General features: G+C 45.9%; 4 protein-coding genes across 4 annotated transcripts; all 4 read right to left on the bottom strand.

Moving 5' to 3' along the window:
• Window positions 1-4,798: 4,798 nt before the first annotated feature.
• On the bottom strand, window positions 4,799-6,710 carry LOC131259403 (homeobox protein goosecoid). Its single transcript, XM_058260884.1, has 3 exons — window positions 6,338-6,710; window positions 5,479-5,765; window positions 4,799-5,035 (listed from the first exon to the last, which is right to left on the bottom strand). The coding sequence occupies exons 1-3, from the start codon at window positions 6,708-6,710 to the stop codon at window positions 4,799-4,801; spliced, it is 897 nt and encodes a 298-aa protein (XP_058116867.1).
• Window positions 6,711-7,258: 548 nt separating this feature from the next.
• LOC131259333 (uncharacterized) lies at window positions 7,259-9,642 on the bottom strand. Its single transcript, XM_058260799.1, has 3 exons — window positions 9,571-9,642; window positions 8,343-8,951; window positions 7,259-7,981 (listed from the first exon to the last, which is right to left on the bottom strand). Exons 1-3 carry the CDS (start codon window positions 9,640-9,642, stop codon window positions 7,259-7,261), a joined length of 1,404 nt encoding a protein of 467 aa, XP_058116782.1.
• A 1,003-nt stretch (window positions 9,643-10,645) lies between these two features.
• LOC131272871 (small ribosomal subunit protein uS14) lies at window positions 10,646-11,493 on the bottom strand. The gene is made up of 3 exons (XM_058274743.1): window positions 11,351-11,493; window positions 11,070-11,169; window positions 10,646-10,784 (listed from the first exon to the last, which is right to left on the bottom strand). The coding sequence occupies exons 1-3, from the start codon at window positions 11,410-11,412 to the stop codon at window positions 10,776-10,778; spliced, it is 171 nt and encodes a 56-aa protein (XP_058130726.1). The 5' UTR covers window positions 11,413-11,493; the 3' UTR covers window positions 10,646-10,775.
• Window positions 11,494-12,065: 572 nt separating this feature from the next.
• On the bottom strand, window positions 12,066-12,679 carry LOC131271978 (uncharacterized). Its single transcript, XM_058273579.1, has 2 exons — window positions 12,668-12,679; window positions 12,066-12,599 (listed from the first exon to the last, which is right to left on the bottom strand). Exons 1-2 carry the CDS (start codon window positions 12,677-12,679, stop codon window positions 12,066-12,068), a joined length of 546 nt encoding a protein of 181 aa, XP_058129562.1.
• Window positions 12,680-13,022: the final 343 nt, after the last annotated feature.

Here is a 13,022-nt window from a genome sequence, read left to right as displayed (position 1 = left end):
GCCGATCCGTTTCGGCCGGCGGGCATCCGGAACTCTTTGACGGAAAACTTTGGCGTTGTTACTGCGGGTTTCTGTTTTCCTTCCCCCTTTGTATGTGTGTGTGTTTTATTCTAAAGGTTTTCTTTAAAAAACGAGAAGCAGCGCACGAAAGAGAGACGATTCTGACAGCTTCTAGGCGGGAAAATGGATGAGCTTTCCCGCTGTGGGGCGAGTCGCACGCGCGCGCGCGATTTCCACCGGTTCCGCAAATATGAGGTAATGTTTGACCATGGCCTAACCCTTTCTGGTCGTGCGTTTCCCAGCCGCAGACGGTCGGGGCTCATTTTCGGGTCGGCGATGGTTTTTGGTTGTCCATTTTTTTGTTTGGTTTTGACCAGTCGCAAGCCGCCCCGTGGGGCAAACAGATCGTATCCATTTATTTTTAGGTCCGAGAGACCGAGTTTTTGCGGAGGATACTCTGAGCGGAGGGCTTGCGGTGCACCACAGGAACACCCCGGCCCGTTAAGCCCTCGCATTAACTCCAGCCAATCCCCCATAGATTGAAACCGAAAACCCGACGACGACCACACTCAATCCGGTGGCCCGAAGGTCGGTGTGGTCCACATGAGAGCATAAGTACCGCCAGCAGAACTGCCGGCTCCCCGAAGTCACTGCGAACGACTGTTATGGGCAATTTATGTCAATACAAGTTGATCCCACACGGTAATGGCTGTTCGTATGAGTCTCTGTGTTTGCGTTCACATTCCGAGTTGAGGTTAAGGGAAGCTGCCGAACAGACCGATGCAGTATTTGGTCATGTAATGGGGAGAATCTCGGTGAAGTTCTGAGAACTTGTTCTTTACTTCCTCGATACTTCCCCATGAAACCAGCTCGAGTGACAAGTTTTTCAAAGGCAGTGGGAGTGAGACAATAGGAAGACAAGTTTTTATGGCACTTATCTGAGATTCACCATTAGCTTAACCCTTCGGACCATAAGGGTACCAATGGTCGTATGGTCAATCTACTCGCTAGCCCATGACATTAACGGTAATTGGTTCGAATTCCTTTTCGTCCAGGCGTACAGTTTTTCATTAAACTCTCCCTCAATATGACTGTCAACAAGTTGTCTTTTGGGAATGCACCAGACCAAGAGAAATTGAAATTTATTAAGAACTTAGAAAACATGAGCTACTCATAGGTCATTCGATGTACCAAATCATGATTATATTATTTTGAACTCGGGCTTTGTAAAACTAGCCTTTTTAATAAAAAATCAATCATGTTGAGTAAAGTCTAAAGCAGGATTCAGAGATTTGTCCCCAATCATAAACCACTGATTTTATGACATCAGACGAGATTCTCGGTATAATGAATGCTATCCTTCGGAAATTGTGAATGTTTTCTTTACACAAAAAAATTTTCCTTAAAAAGCTATAACTTTTCAAATCACATTGATTTATGTTTGCGATGTTACATTGATGTATTTAAAAATGACTCCCAAAGTTTGAATATAGGTTATCCCTTAAACATTATTCAAAATTCTCGTAAACTCTCAGCGTTAATCCATGTTCCTGATGTAATTATTATCTATCCTAATTCCCAACCCACCCCCCAACCCCCACCCCTCCACCAAACCTCCGTTCATTCAAGTGACATAATAATCCACGTCTAATGCCCGATGAACTTGAACTCAGGTTTTGTGTGTTCGATAAAGCCAACAATAACCGTGCATGCAGGAGGATTAGGGTGGGTGGGTGGTAAACAAGCGCGAGGTGAGGAAAAAACCGATCAACATACATTAAAATTTTTGGGGAGTTGGCTGGTTTTCGGTGCGCCAGAACACGGCGGGTTTTAACGAAACGGTTAGACATCGTAAGCCGCCGGAAGATTGTTTGATGAAGTTTAATGGATGGCAAAGAAAAATATCTTCCGCTCCCGCCTGCCTCCCCACGTAGGCTGTTTATTTGGGACTTTGTGCACGCTGGAGCGGAGTTCGGATTATGTGTAATGTGTTTTCTTTTACTTTCTTCTTTTCCATATTATTGCCCTCCCCTCGTCGTTCGATCAAACTCTTCTCACGCAACGGTCGGATATTTTCAAACATATTTATCGACATTCAATCATCGTACCGAAATCGGCTCCGATCGATGATGCTGATGGTGATGATGGACCGGCCCCAGGACCTTGGGACGGAAGTGGAGGAGACCTACCTCAGCACCCCCACCCCGCCCCACCGCACATTCCATCCATAAATATACACATTTAGCGGGCGACCTCAGGCGGGAAAAGGTTTTTCCCGCGAGATCGAGCGATCGGTGGCGCCCGGTTTGCGAAAAGTCGTTCCAGGAAATTGAATTTTCGCACCGGGGATAACAACGTTTGGCTCGTTCGGCATTTCATTATCACACCTCGTCCCACAACACCCGGGCGGAATGTGCCGCCTGAACTTAAAACGCCGTTGTTATTTGACGCCGCGTGGTTGCAAGTGGATTGGATATAAATCAACTCGGGCGAAAATAACATCGGGAAAAATTGTAAAGTTAGGAAGGACCACGAGAAATCGAACGAAAAGTCGCAGAGGATGAGGGAATTTGTCAAGGGAACATCAAATTAAATACCATCGCAAAGGAAGGTTGAAGAATTCTTCTACCAAACTCGAGGCGCAACGATTCCCGGCCTTTCGGGGAAACCTTCCTTCGGGCTGGGGGGCGAGAAAAGCTTCTAGCTGGGGCGGGAAAAACCTATCAGCAAGCTCTCAAAACCATTGGGCGCTCACGTGATTTGGGACGCCGCGCCTCATTAAATATTGACTGGGTTCTGACAAGAGCCGTTTTCCGAGAACGGTTCTTGTTCTGTTTGATTGTCCGTTTTCCCCCCATTGTGTTCTGGCTGGACGGACAGGATGAAGGATGCCGATTGGCCGACCGTTGCGTTACTAACCTGTTGTTGATTGTTTCTGGCGTTTTGTGCGGAAAGCGTCAATCGACTTTTCAACGGAAGTAAAGGAAATTCGCACTCTCAAATTTGAAACAAAAAGGTGTAAATCATCTGCTTCACAGTTGCTATGAGTAGATCGTTGTAGGTGGCTTTTATTATAATTTCACATTTTGATTTCACAATACAATAGAGTAGTAGATACTGTTTCGGATATTACTGAAGTATCATTGCCATTAGGACAAGTGGTGTGTTGGTTGTATCCTATCCTTAAATCAAAGGAAAAACTAGTGGTTAAATAGTTTCACACACACACACAAAATATGAACATTCATACATACACACAGTGGAATGGTCAAGAGTATGGTACAATAGTTGGAGTGCGTTAGGTTTTCCGTGCACTTTCCGGAAGTGATGCCGACGATTCACGACTTTTTACAATCGCACGAGGTTCTAATTAAAATCAAACACGGAGGGCCCCTGGTATATCCCCATGGAAATGGGAATTATTGCACTTTATGTTTCCCTCCCGCAGCTGGTTTTCATAGGGGAAAAAGAATATTTTATGGGTTTCGGGAGGGAAACGTGCCCTCTCAACAGTTTGGTAGAAAAAAAAACGGGTGACTGGAAAACGGCAACTCGGGTGTTTAAAGTTAAACGATCACATATTCCCTACTTTATGGCTTGACGTTTTCGATTAGTTTATGATGCGTAAGGTTTGGTTTGATTTGAAAAACGTGTGCGACAATATCGTTGCGTATCACGTTTCTTTCCGATCGAGACGTGCTCGGAGTCAATCCAGACTGACCGGAGAAACGGCTTGTTTCATAGGTCTGCTCTTGTGATTCTGATAACTTTACGAGCTAAACATTCTAAATGGTGTATTAAGTGTTTCCCTGGTCGCTTTCTAGTACGTTGCTTTGCTGGTAAAGGATAGTTAATTTTCTGCTCGAAAACTATTTTAATACATTAGCACTCCTTGTAGAAACTTATATAAAGAATAATAAATTATTCCTGACAGTATGACTGAATCATGATACTATTGAAGAAGTACAAAATGAGTGTACAATAAATTATGCTTCGAATTCACATGACCAGAAATGAAACAATTGAAATGGAAAACCATTGTTAAATTCTCTTGCATAAACTGTTTTCAGATGAAGTTCCTCAAGCATTGTTGAAGTCCCTAGAACAGATTATTCATTTTTTACATCATAAGAGAGTAAAAATGAGACAGAGTAAAAAAAACTATAGAGAACTTCTTTACTTATTGTTTAATTCGGTCGTGCTGTCGCACGGACAAATGAATCAAGGGAAAAGTAAACTGTTAAAAGGAGAAGAACTTACACGGGGAGAACAACTTACTTACAAATAAAAAAATAAAAATTAAAAAATGAACATGAAATAACCATAGTAGAGAGACTTAAGTTTTGGTACCATACTTTTCCATTCTTCTGGTTTCCCTTACCCCTACTAACTAAGCACCCTAATGATACGCTTGACTTACTTCTTGCGATATACGCTAACTTACGATACTATGAATAGATTTGGCTGCAGTTGGGATTTCGTGGAATTTTCCTACCAGAAATGAGAAAGTCAATGCAAAACTTTTCCCGTTTAGATGTGGTTCATTTCCCTTCGCTATCGTTCGCAAGCAGCCAAGCAAACATCAAAACATCGATGCACTAATATACAGGAATGCATTTAGAAGGACGATTTACGAGTAGCATATCGTTCCCATTGCTTCGCTTTCCGATGTCGTTCGAGTTCACCGCATGGACGTTTAATGATATACCTTATGCTAAAGCAGCTTACCTTACCTTACTCTTACCCTCTCCTTGACCATTCGAGCCACAAACATCAGCGGGGGAGGAGGCTCAGCTTATCATACCACCTCGACGTCCGAGGCGTCGCTATTGCTGTTGCTCAGCTCGTCGCACTTCGGCAGCAGCTTGGAGTCCTTGGCGAAGATGCCCGTCTGCAGCTGGCGTAGCTTCTCCTGCGTCGACACCGGGATGTTGATAAGTTTCCTAATCTTATTATTAATTTCGTAGTTGGAGAACTGCTCCTGCTCCTCGCGCTTCTGCTTTCGCCACTTGGCGCGCCGGTTCTTGAACCAAACCTACCGACGGCGGGCAACGGGGTTTGGCCAGTTTTGGGACATTCCGGAACCGAACCGGGAAGAAGAAGAGGAAAAAGAACAAGAAAACGGTGCGGACAAATTGCCAAGTTAATAATTGCGGGGCGAGTTTCACCTCCGGCCAATTATGGAGCCCAACCGAAAGTAATTTAGCGTTCGATATCGTCCGTGCCTTCAGCCTTTCCAAAGTTGGTCGAACGGTGGTGATGCCGGAAATTAAAATGGTAAACGTGAACAATGGAGCCATGGCGGCATTCCCAACCCCCAGCTGGAATTCAACAGGTTGCAAATAGACATAGCGATATTTCGGTCGCCAGACAACGATCAACTTCCTGCTTCTGGTTCTAGTAAGCATGAACTTTCCGTCACCACTCGGAAGGTTTGCCCCGGAGCGATTGGAAATTGGTGTCTGGCACCGAACTCACCTCGACCCGCTCCTCCTTCAGGTCCACCTTGATTGCCAGCTTTTCCCGCAGCAGCACGTCCGGGTAGTGCGTCTTGTCGAACGTGGCCTCCAGCTGCTCGAGCTGCTCCTCGGTGAAGATCGTCCGGTGGCGGCGCTTCCGCTTGATGTGCGAGTCCGCGTTCAGGAAGGGATAGCGTGGCCGGAAGCTGCCGTTTCCGCACGCCACCAGTCCGACCTGCTGGTGCAGATGGGCCGCGAACAGGTCCTGCGGCTGCAGATAGCTGTGGCAGGACGATGGATAGGCTACTGGTGGGGGAGGAAAGGAAAGAAACAAGTAGGCCATAATGAAAGCTTTTCGAAAGGAATTTAGAATCTGATCTGATCTGATAGAAAAACACAAGGAATGGTAATTAAACATGAGCTCTTCGTGTTGCTAGAGGGATAACACGAGTAGATAAACCTATTTAAAGTTTGTTGCTAATAATAGAAAAAAATGTAAACTTAAGGGTGTTGAACAGTAAAAACATAAGACAATTCCAAAACGTAAAAACTATTTTCAAAGACTGTACACCACTAATTATAATCCGTTCTTATCTAATTCCGTTATGTATGTCTTGTTGTTTACTTTACTGGATCACTTCAAAGCTTAACCTGTTTAGTTGTAAGAATTAAACCGCATAGAACTTTATTGGAAGTACTCTTGAAACATAAAAAAATATATTTATTTATTTGAGAGAAGAACAGAATATTTACTCAGATCTCTCAATAACATAAAACGGCCTTATGTCCTTAGCTTCCTACGATCAATTTTACCGAGTCTGAGATATTAAAGAAATCAGGATCCTGCCCAGACCAGTTCTACTTCAAATGTTACTCACTTCCAAGAATGTTCGTTGAGAGCATGCTCGACTCGGAGGACGTTGGCAGGTGGAACGTTCCGGCCGCGGTGCAACGCAGGTAGCTCGAGAGGCTCTGCTTGGTGTGGTGTTCCAGTTCGTAGGGACCAGCATCGAGCCGTTGCGGGACCGGCGATAGGAGCTTCTCGTTCAGGGCACCACCCGACTTACTGTCGAGACCATCCTGGTTCAAACCGAGAATACTTTCGATCGTAAAGACGGACGCAAACGAGGGTCGTGTGTCACCGGGCAGGCTGGTTGGGGTCCCGTTGGAGTCCGGATCTTTGGTGGTCTGTTCCTTGTAGCACTTCGGTTCACCGCTGCTCGTCCCACCGAGCCGCTCGTTGCCAAACATTGCCAGCGCTTTAGATACAGTTTGCACACCGAGTGCGATGAGTCCTGCTGGAACGTTGACGGAACCCTGATCAGCAACGGTACCTCTCTTGCAGGTGGGTCCTACCTTTCGTCCAGCTTGCAGAAAACACACCGAAATCAGAATCTACTCGTGGGGAAACACAAGCATACGCTTTCTGCCCAGAAATCCCTAAAATCCTTCGCTAACACACCGTGCGCCTTCGTTGTGCTGTTGGGGAGGAAAATTTTTACACGAATGTTTTAATCCTACCGCTTTCTCCGCTTACAACCGAGGGCAAAGCAAAGGGAGCGCGTTTGATTATTTGAATGCCCGTGCTTGCGTTTGACAGCCGGGCGAAAACGGTGAGCGGTTGGATTAACTGGCAGGCAACGTGGTGCATATGATGCACGTAAGTATTGCCATTCGCCCCGTTCTGGTTGTTCGGATGAAACAGATTCTTCTACAACCGACGAGGGATGATTGCTTCACGGTTTCGATTTGATTTATTGACTTTCAACACAACGGAGAAACAGTACACAAGAGCGCGCTTAAATGGCGTGCATTTTGATCAGTAAATCGCAAACCTTCTCCTCACGTGACCCTACATCACCACGGCGGTACGTCACACCGGTCTGGTTGTAAACGATGTTGCGAATGTTCCAGATCAGCTGGTCGACACAGATTTTCTCCGGCGGTTGAACCTCAATCGGTTCCGTCTCTTCCGGCCCCGCCTCGACGGCATCACCGTAACCCATCGGGTACGGTTCCCAGTCGGAGAGAACCTTCCGCATCCAGTGCTTCTTGCTGACGGTGTTCCGTGTCGACCGGGTGCCGAAGATGTTGATCGCCTTGCAGAAAATATACCCGAGTTTGGCGTAGAACACCTCCTGGCCATCGGTGGCGATGTACATGTGGTTGATCGCCATCACCGACTTGCAGTACTTTTCGATTTCGTTCATCAGATGCGTACCGATGCCTCGACCCCTGTAGCGATAGTCAACGACGACCGATTCGACATAGGCGGATGTGTCGTCCGCTGGCACCGGAGATACTTTGGCGTGTCCAAGCACTACGATTTCACCATCGATGAGCTGCGTTAGGACGAACGTGATCGGCAGGGTATCGGTGGACGTCTCGAAGCTCCAGAACCGGGCCATCCGAGAGCGTGGCCACTCGGTATTGATCAACCGGACGCACTGCTCCTTCAGCTCGGGGTATCGATGGATCGGTACGACAAAGTATGGCTCATTGGATGTTGGCGGAGGGGGGCCCTTAAGGGAAGGACAAGCATCTTTTATATGAGAACTATAACGACGTTATTGCGTTAAATCTATTATAATTGTTTTAGTTTAAGTATTTTTAGAAATTTGACTTGAATAATTTACCGTAATGCAAGTTACATCAAAATCCCATTACAAAAGATTTAACAAAATGTTACATGGCAGGAATTAGTTTATTAATTAATGTTTTAATTTTGTTTAACTAGAGTTAGTTGGTTAGAATACGATGATGTCTCATAAGCCCTTAACGGGCAGGCATGACCAAAAGGGTCGTTACGGCAAGAAGAAGAATTAGTTAAAGATTTAGACAGTAGATTATTCATATTCACATTCATATGCAATTGTTACGTACATCATAAGCGACTCGTTTCTTGGTGTAATTATAATAATCCTGGTACGTGTCGTCGTCCTCCTCTTCGTTGTAATAGTAATAGTAGTAACAATTCTGTCGCTGGTTGTACAGATCCTCCTCGGACGACGCGTACTGCTGCTCGATCCATTCACGTGGGCTTCCGGCGAGGATAAACTTAGAGACACCCTTTGGCGGTTCGATGGCCCACTCGAGCAGCTCACGGTAAGAGAGATTGCGCGTGAACGTGTACCGAAACTTACCCCGGAACACGTTCTGATCGCGCAGTGACACGAAAATGTGCTCGATGTTCAGGTAGTAGCAATAGTCCTGCGTCACGATCACCTCCAGTAGGCAGCGCTTGGCACAGGATGGAATGCGCGAGATGGAGCAGAGGGCGAGCACTTGGACGCGGTCAGTCCATCCGCTGGCCAGCGTCAGGCTGGTGGGCATTTCCTCGCAACATTCGAGGGATTTCAACTGATCGCCCCGGACACGCTTCCATTCCCGGTTGATCTGTTTATTGCACGCCTTATACCATCGGTCCTTGTTGTGGATCGGTATGACGAAGTAGTGTTTGTCGAAGTGTTCGAAATCGATTCTGTAAGGAGACTGTTGTGTGGAATTGATAAATCTAATATCGAAAAGAAAATTATTGTATATTTTTAAAGTGGCGCAATAACTTCCAACCGGGTTCTGAACCAAGGACAAAACTCTCACAACTGACAAACACGTGTTGCTAAACGTCACGACAAGAAGTCGCACATGTTTATTGACGCTAGTATCTGATCCGTTTAAAAAGAGAAAGCATTCCGAAACCACTTTTCTCAGCTTCATCCCCAGAACCAAGAAGGGAAAACAATTCGATTTCGTAACATTTGGCACGCTGGCTTCAAAACGCCGTTTGAACTTTCCAACACGAAACACACTTGAAACAGCTGACTCGAATCAATCATCAGCTGACCACCACGCCACGCCAGTGCCCTGTGTCCCGCAGCACTTGAACTCTTTGTTTCTTTTCGAGGAATTTTTAGCGTTCCCTTTCTTCGAGCACAATTAAATGTGCCCTTGCGGCCATTTCACTTTTGAAAAAAATATACAACTGGAGCACGCCGAAACTCTGGTTTGTTTATCCTTCAAGCCTCACACTATGGTCCCGTTTTTTTTTTGGGATTTCCTTCCCGCGAAGATTTACGCTCGGCGAACCAACTGTGCACCCGCAATTTATTACCTTCCACTGTTTACATCTCCTACCGCTGGTCGTTGAGGTAACTTTTCGCGAGCGCTTCCGCTGGTACAACATTCCGATCGTAAGGCGAATGATCGACTAATCGATCAGCTGTTGCAAATCGCCACCGAGCGACCCAGGAAGCTTATTTTTAAGGCGGTCAGCGTGACACTAACAGCTGCTGCCGTTTTCGGTGAGGGAAAGGTGGATGGTTAGAGCAAACTTTTGGCTGGCGGCCAACTGACATTGAAAGTCGTTGGTGGATACCGCGTGCACGAATTATATTGCATCATACTATTTTACGATGGTACTTGTTTGCAAAAACATACTGAAATGAAGAGTGAAACCGGTCTTAGGATGTGTAGAAACTGAAATTAAAGTTAATTTATTAGCAGCGATTTCGTAAGTACGACCTGGTAGACATTGAGATGCTTATCTGCTAACATGCGGCAAAGTGAGTGCAGCTCAAGTTTCTCCTCGTATCGCGTGTTTTAATGCTGCTGTGGAACCATTTTCATCCATTGGGTGTGAGTTGTGTTCAAATTGTTTCTCTAATTGAATCGTTGCCAACGGATGGCGTCTGGTACGCATTTGTGAGTGCAAGTGACGACGATGACGACGACAATGGGACCGGTATAAATTAATTGAATGTCTGTTGACGGTCACACAACAGTCGACTAATTATTGACTTGGACTACCCCCGAGCGGCTCCGATGCGATTTATTGGATCGAACGCGGGGCGAAAGTAAATAAACATGACCTAGAAGCGATGAAAGCATTACGACCCGTCAGCTGTAAAAACATGGTTTTCCTCTCGTCAATCGTTCTTAAATTAGCCGAGAAGAGCGTATATTCCAATCGAAGGCCATCCCTTAATTATTAGGGAGAAGGGGAGATGGACAAACAGGACCATTGTTTGTTTTGGTGCTTCCTTTATGGCGCGCCAAATGGGAAGTCTTCTCCAGGAGTACTTCCACCGAAACGAGCTGAAAAGAGTGATTCTTTCTTCCGTGAACATTTCACTTTGTCGAAGCACAGGCAATTCTTTCGATTCCTTGCCATCCAAGAACTCTAGAAGTTGTTGTTTGAGGGTGTGTGGTTTCACATTATTTATTTGCCGATAACGTCCTCCTACAAGTTACTGCCGACGAATAAGAAACATTCCTTGATGCCGAACAGGAGGAATTTTCGGGATAATATTCGCGAATTTAATCCAGCTGGAAAGAAAAGAAAGCAGATATGTGGGTTAGTTTCATTTTTTTCATGGCGCGGTATGGTTTGGCTGAAGCAAGGACAGTGAAAGCCAGATAGATTGTCTTCAACATGATAAGTGTTTTGCACAATCAGCAAATCAATCCAATACATCGTGCGTTCAACATAACCATGCAATGTATCGTGTGGATTAATGGTTATGTTGCTAAATTGTACATTCCCGCAAATGATGTCAACAATTCTGGTCACACACACTCCGGAACCAACATAACGCACACTGCGATGCTTACCTTCCTGAAGCCAATATCCTTAGCGTACTCGCGGAAGCACTGGCGGCAAATGTTCAGTCCGTACTTTCGGATCAATCCGTGGTTGTTGGAGCAGGCACGGCTGAAAGAACCCAAAGGAAATCGTAAGTATTTCATTCCTCACACTCGGCAAAACATTTACACCCGGGGCAGCTTCAAAATGGCGAAACCGAAAGTACACGTGCACAAGTGCGGCATGCTACGGATCGCCGTTTTCCGACCGGCCAGCAGGAATTTCGGTATTCTAACACCGCCACACTCACCAGAAACGCGATCCCTGTCCGTATTTACGTGGATGAGAGTACCACAAGTTGGCGAAACCCATTTTTTCGGTTAAAAACTGCACGCAAAACGCACGAACGTGTTTCTCACGGAAAACCTGAAGGCAAAAGAGATGGTAGCTTCCACCAGTTGTCAGAATGATGACATTTGTCAACATGACAGCTGTCGAGAATGGATCAAACGCAAAGGAGCCAAGATATTTGATCAATTTAGGTTACAAATTAAACTTCAGGCCATTAACCATTGATGGGATTATTTTAAAATATTTTTGCAAAACTTTCAACAATTTTAAATTATAGAAAAGATCACAAATTCTCTATTTTATTTGGTGCTCGGTTCCGTTTTTGCGTTCCTGGGTCCGGACTTGTTCAGCAGGTTTGAAAGGAAGTGAACAGATGTCAAATTGCTGAATACGCTGCGTATATGACTTGCACTTGGGGTATTGACCGATTATGGACGTCCGTTTTGGGATATTTCAAATTATACGCACATGTTGCAAATATAAAAGCATTTATTTGAGTTTCCTTTTAAAATGGTTAAACGCAAGGCGAAGGTTTAGCGCATAATTTACGTTCGAATATAAATATGGAGTGCGTCAAGCAAATGTTGCTCATATTTTCGTTGATTCCAAGCGGCTGGACCCAACAACACGATTGAAGATTGAAGTGAACAACTGCCATTCGTGCTCTGCACTGCTCAGTAATGCCAGTTGCGGTGAGTTTTCTCGTTTTGCATAATATGCTTGTACACGGTGACCGGTACCGGGAAGGGCTTCGGGACGGGCACTTCAAACTTCTTCAGCACCTCCACCGGAAACGGTTTCTCCACCTCGATCGGGTACGGCTTCTCCACGGTGTACGGGACGGGCTTCTCGATCACCTTCGGGATCACCTTGTAGATCGGGATCTTGATGGGTTGCTCCACGTTCACCTGCAGCGGGTAGGGTTGGGGAATGTACACCTTCACGTAGTGCGGTACGGCTATCGGCACCGGATGTGGCACGGGGACGCCGACCTTCTGGAACACTGGCACGGGCACGGTTTTGGACTTTTCCGACACGCTCGAGTGCACCGGCGAACCCGAGTGGGCCGCCTCCTTGAGGTGTTGAAGAATTTCCTGGTACCGTTCGTCGAGCTCTTCCGAGTCGCCGTAGATGTACTTGCTGTTCGCGGTGACCGTATTTACCTGCAGGAACGCCACGAGCAGCACCATCATCGATGTACAACATAACTGAAATAACGTTGGATACAGAAACTTTTACCACGAATTCTTTTGATGAGAAAACTTGCACAACTCACTAAAGGGCTCATGTTTTCAAATTCACTGTTAAGATCAATTTGCAAGCACTAGAAATCACTGTTCACCTAAGCATGAATAGAGCGGCAATGAACAGCTCCTTGGAGCGAACGTCACTTTTTATATATCCACCACCATTCCAAGCGCGAACGAAGGGATCCGGGTATCGAAATCGGTTTTTCTTTCATTTCCACGATCGCCCCCCCTTGGCCGACGGTGTCCGATAATGACCACCGTTTGGCTTCGTTCATTTGCAGGGCTGGTAGTGCATCTGATTGCGGAAAAAGGGCAACAACACACCAACACAACCTGCCCGAGGTGCACCAACACCTGTCCCTGGCCGGGTTGTAAATGGTG

The sequence above is a fragment of the Anopheles coustani genome, chromosome 3 (genome assembly GCF_943734705.1).
Source record: "Anopheles coustani chromosome 3, idAnoCousDA_361_x.2, whole genome shotgun sequence".
Classification (NCBI taxonomy): domain Eukaryota; kingdom Metazoa; phylum Arthropoda; class Insecta; order Diptera; family Culicidae; genus Anopheles; species Anopheles coustani.
Note: the sequence above shows the minus strand (reverse complement) of the source record. Positions and strands in the feature narration are given on the sequence as shown.

Coding starts and splice junctions, on each gene's coding strand:
- LOC131259403 (XM_058260884.1), bottom strand. CDS start 6,710: ATGTTTGGCAACGAGCGGCTCGGTGGGACGAGCAGCGGTGAACCGAAG. Junction 5,766..6,337: donor CTCAACGAACATTCTTGGAA/GTGAGTAACATT, acceptor CTCCCCCACCAG/TAGCCTATCCATCGTCCTGC. Junction 5,036..5,478: donor TGAAGGAGGAGCGGGTCGAG/GTGAGTTCGGTG, acceptor CGCCGTCGGTAG/GTTTGGTTCAAGAACCGGCG.
- LOC131259333 (XM_058260799.1), bottom strand. CDS start 9,642: ATGTTGTACCAGCGGAAGCGCTCGCGAAAAGTTACCTCAACGACCAGC. Junction 8,952..9,570: donor GGAGATGTAAACAGTGGAAG/GTAATAAATTGC, acceptor TCCACACAACAG/TCTCCTTACAGAATCGATTT. Junction 7,982..8,342: donor AGAAACGAGTCGCTTATGAT/GTACGTAACAAT, acceptor CCTTCCCTTAAG/GGCCCCCCTCCGCCAACATC.
- LOC131272871 (XM_058274743.1), bottom strand. CDS start 11,412: ATGGGTTTCGCCAACTTGTGGTACTCTCATCCACGTAAATACGGACAG. Junction 11,170..11,350: donor GGACAGGGATCGCGTTTCTG/GTGAGTGTGGCG, acceptor GGGTTCTTTCAG/CCGTGCCTGCTCCAACAACC.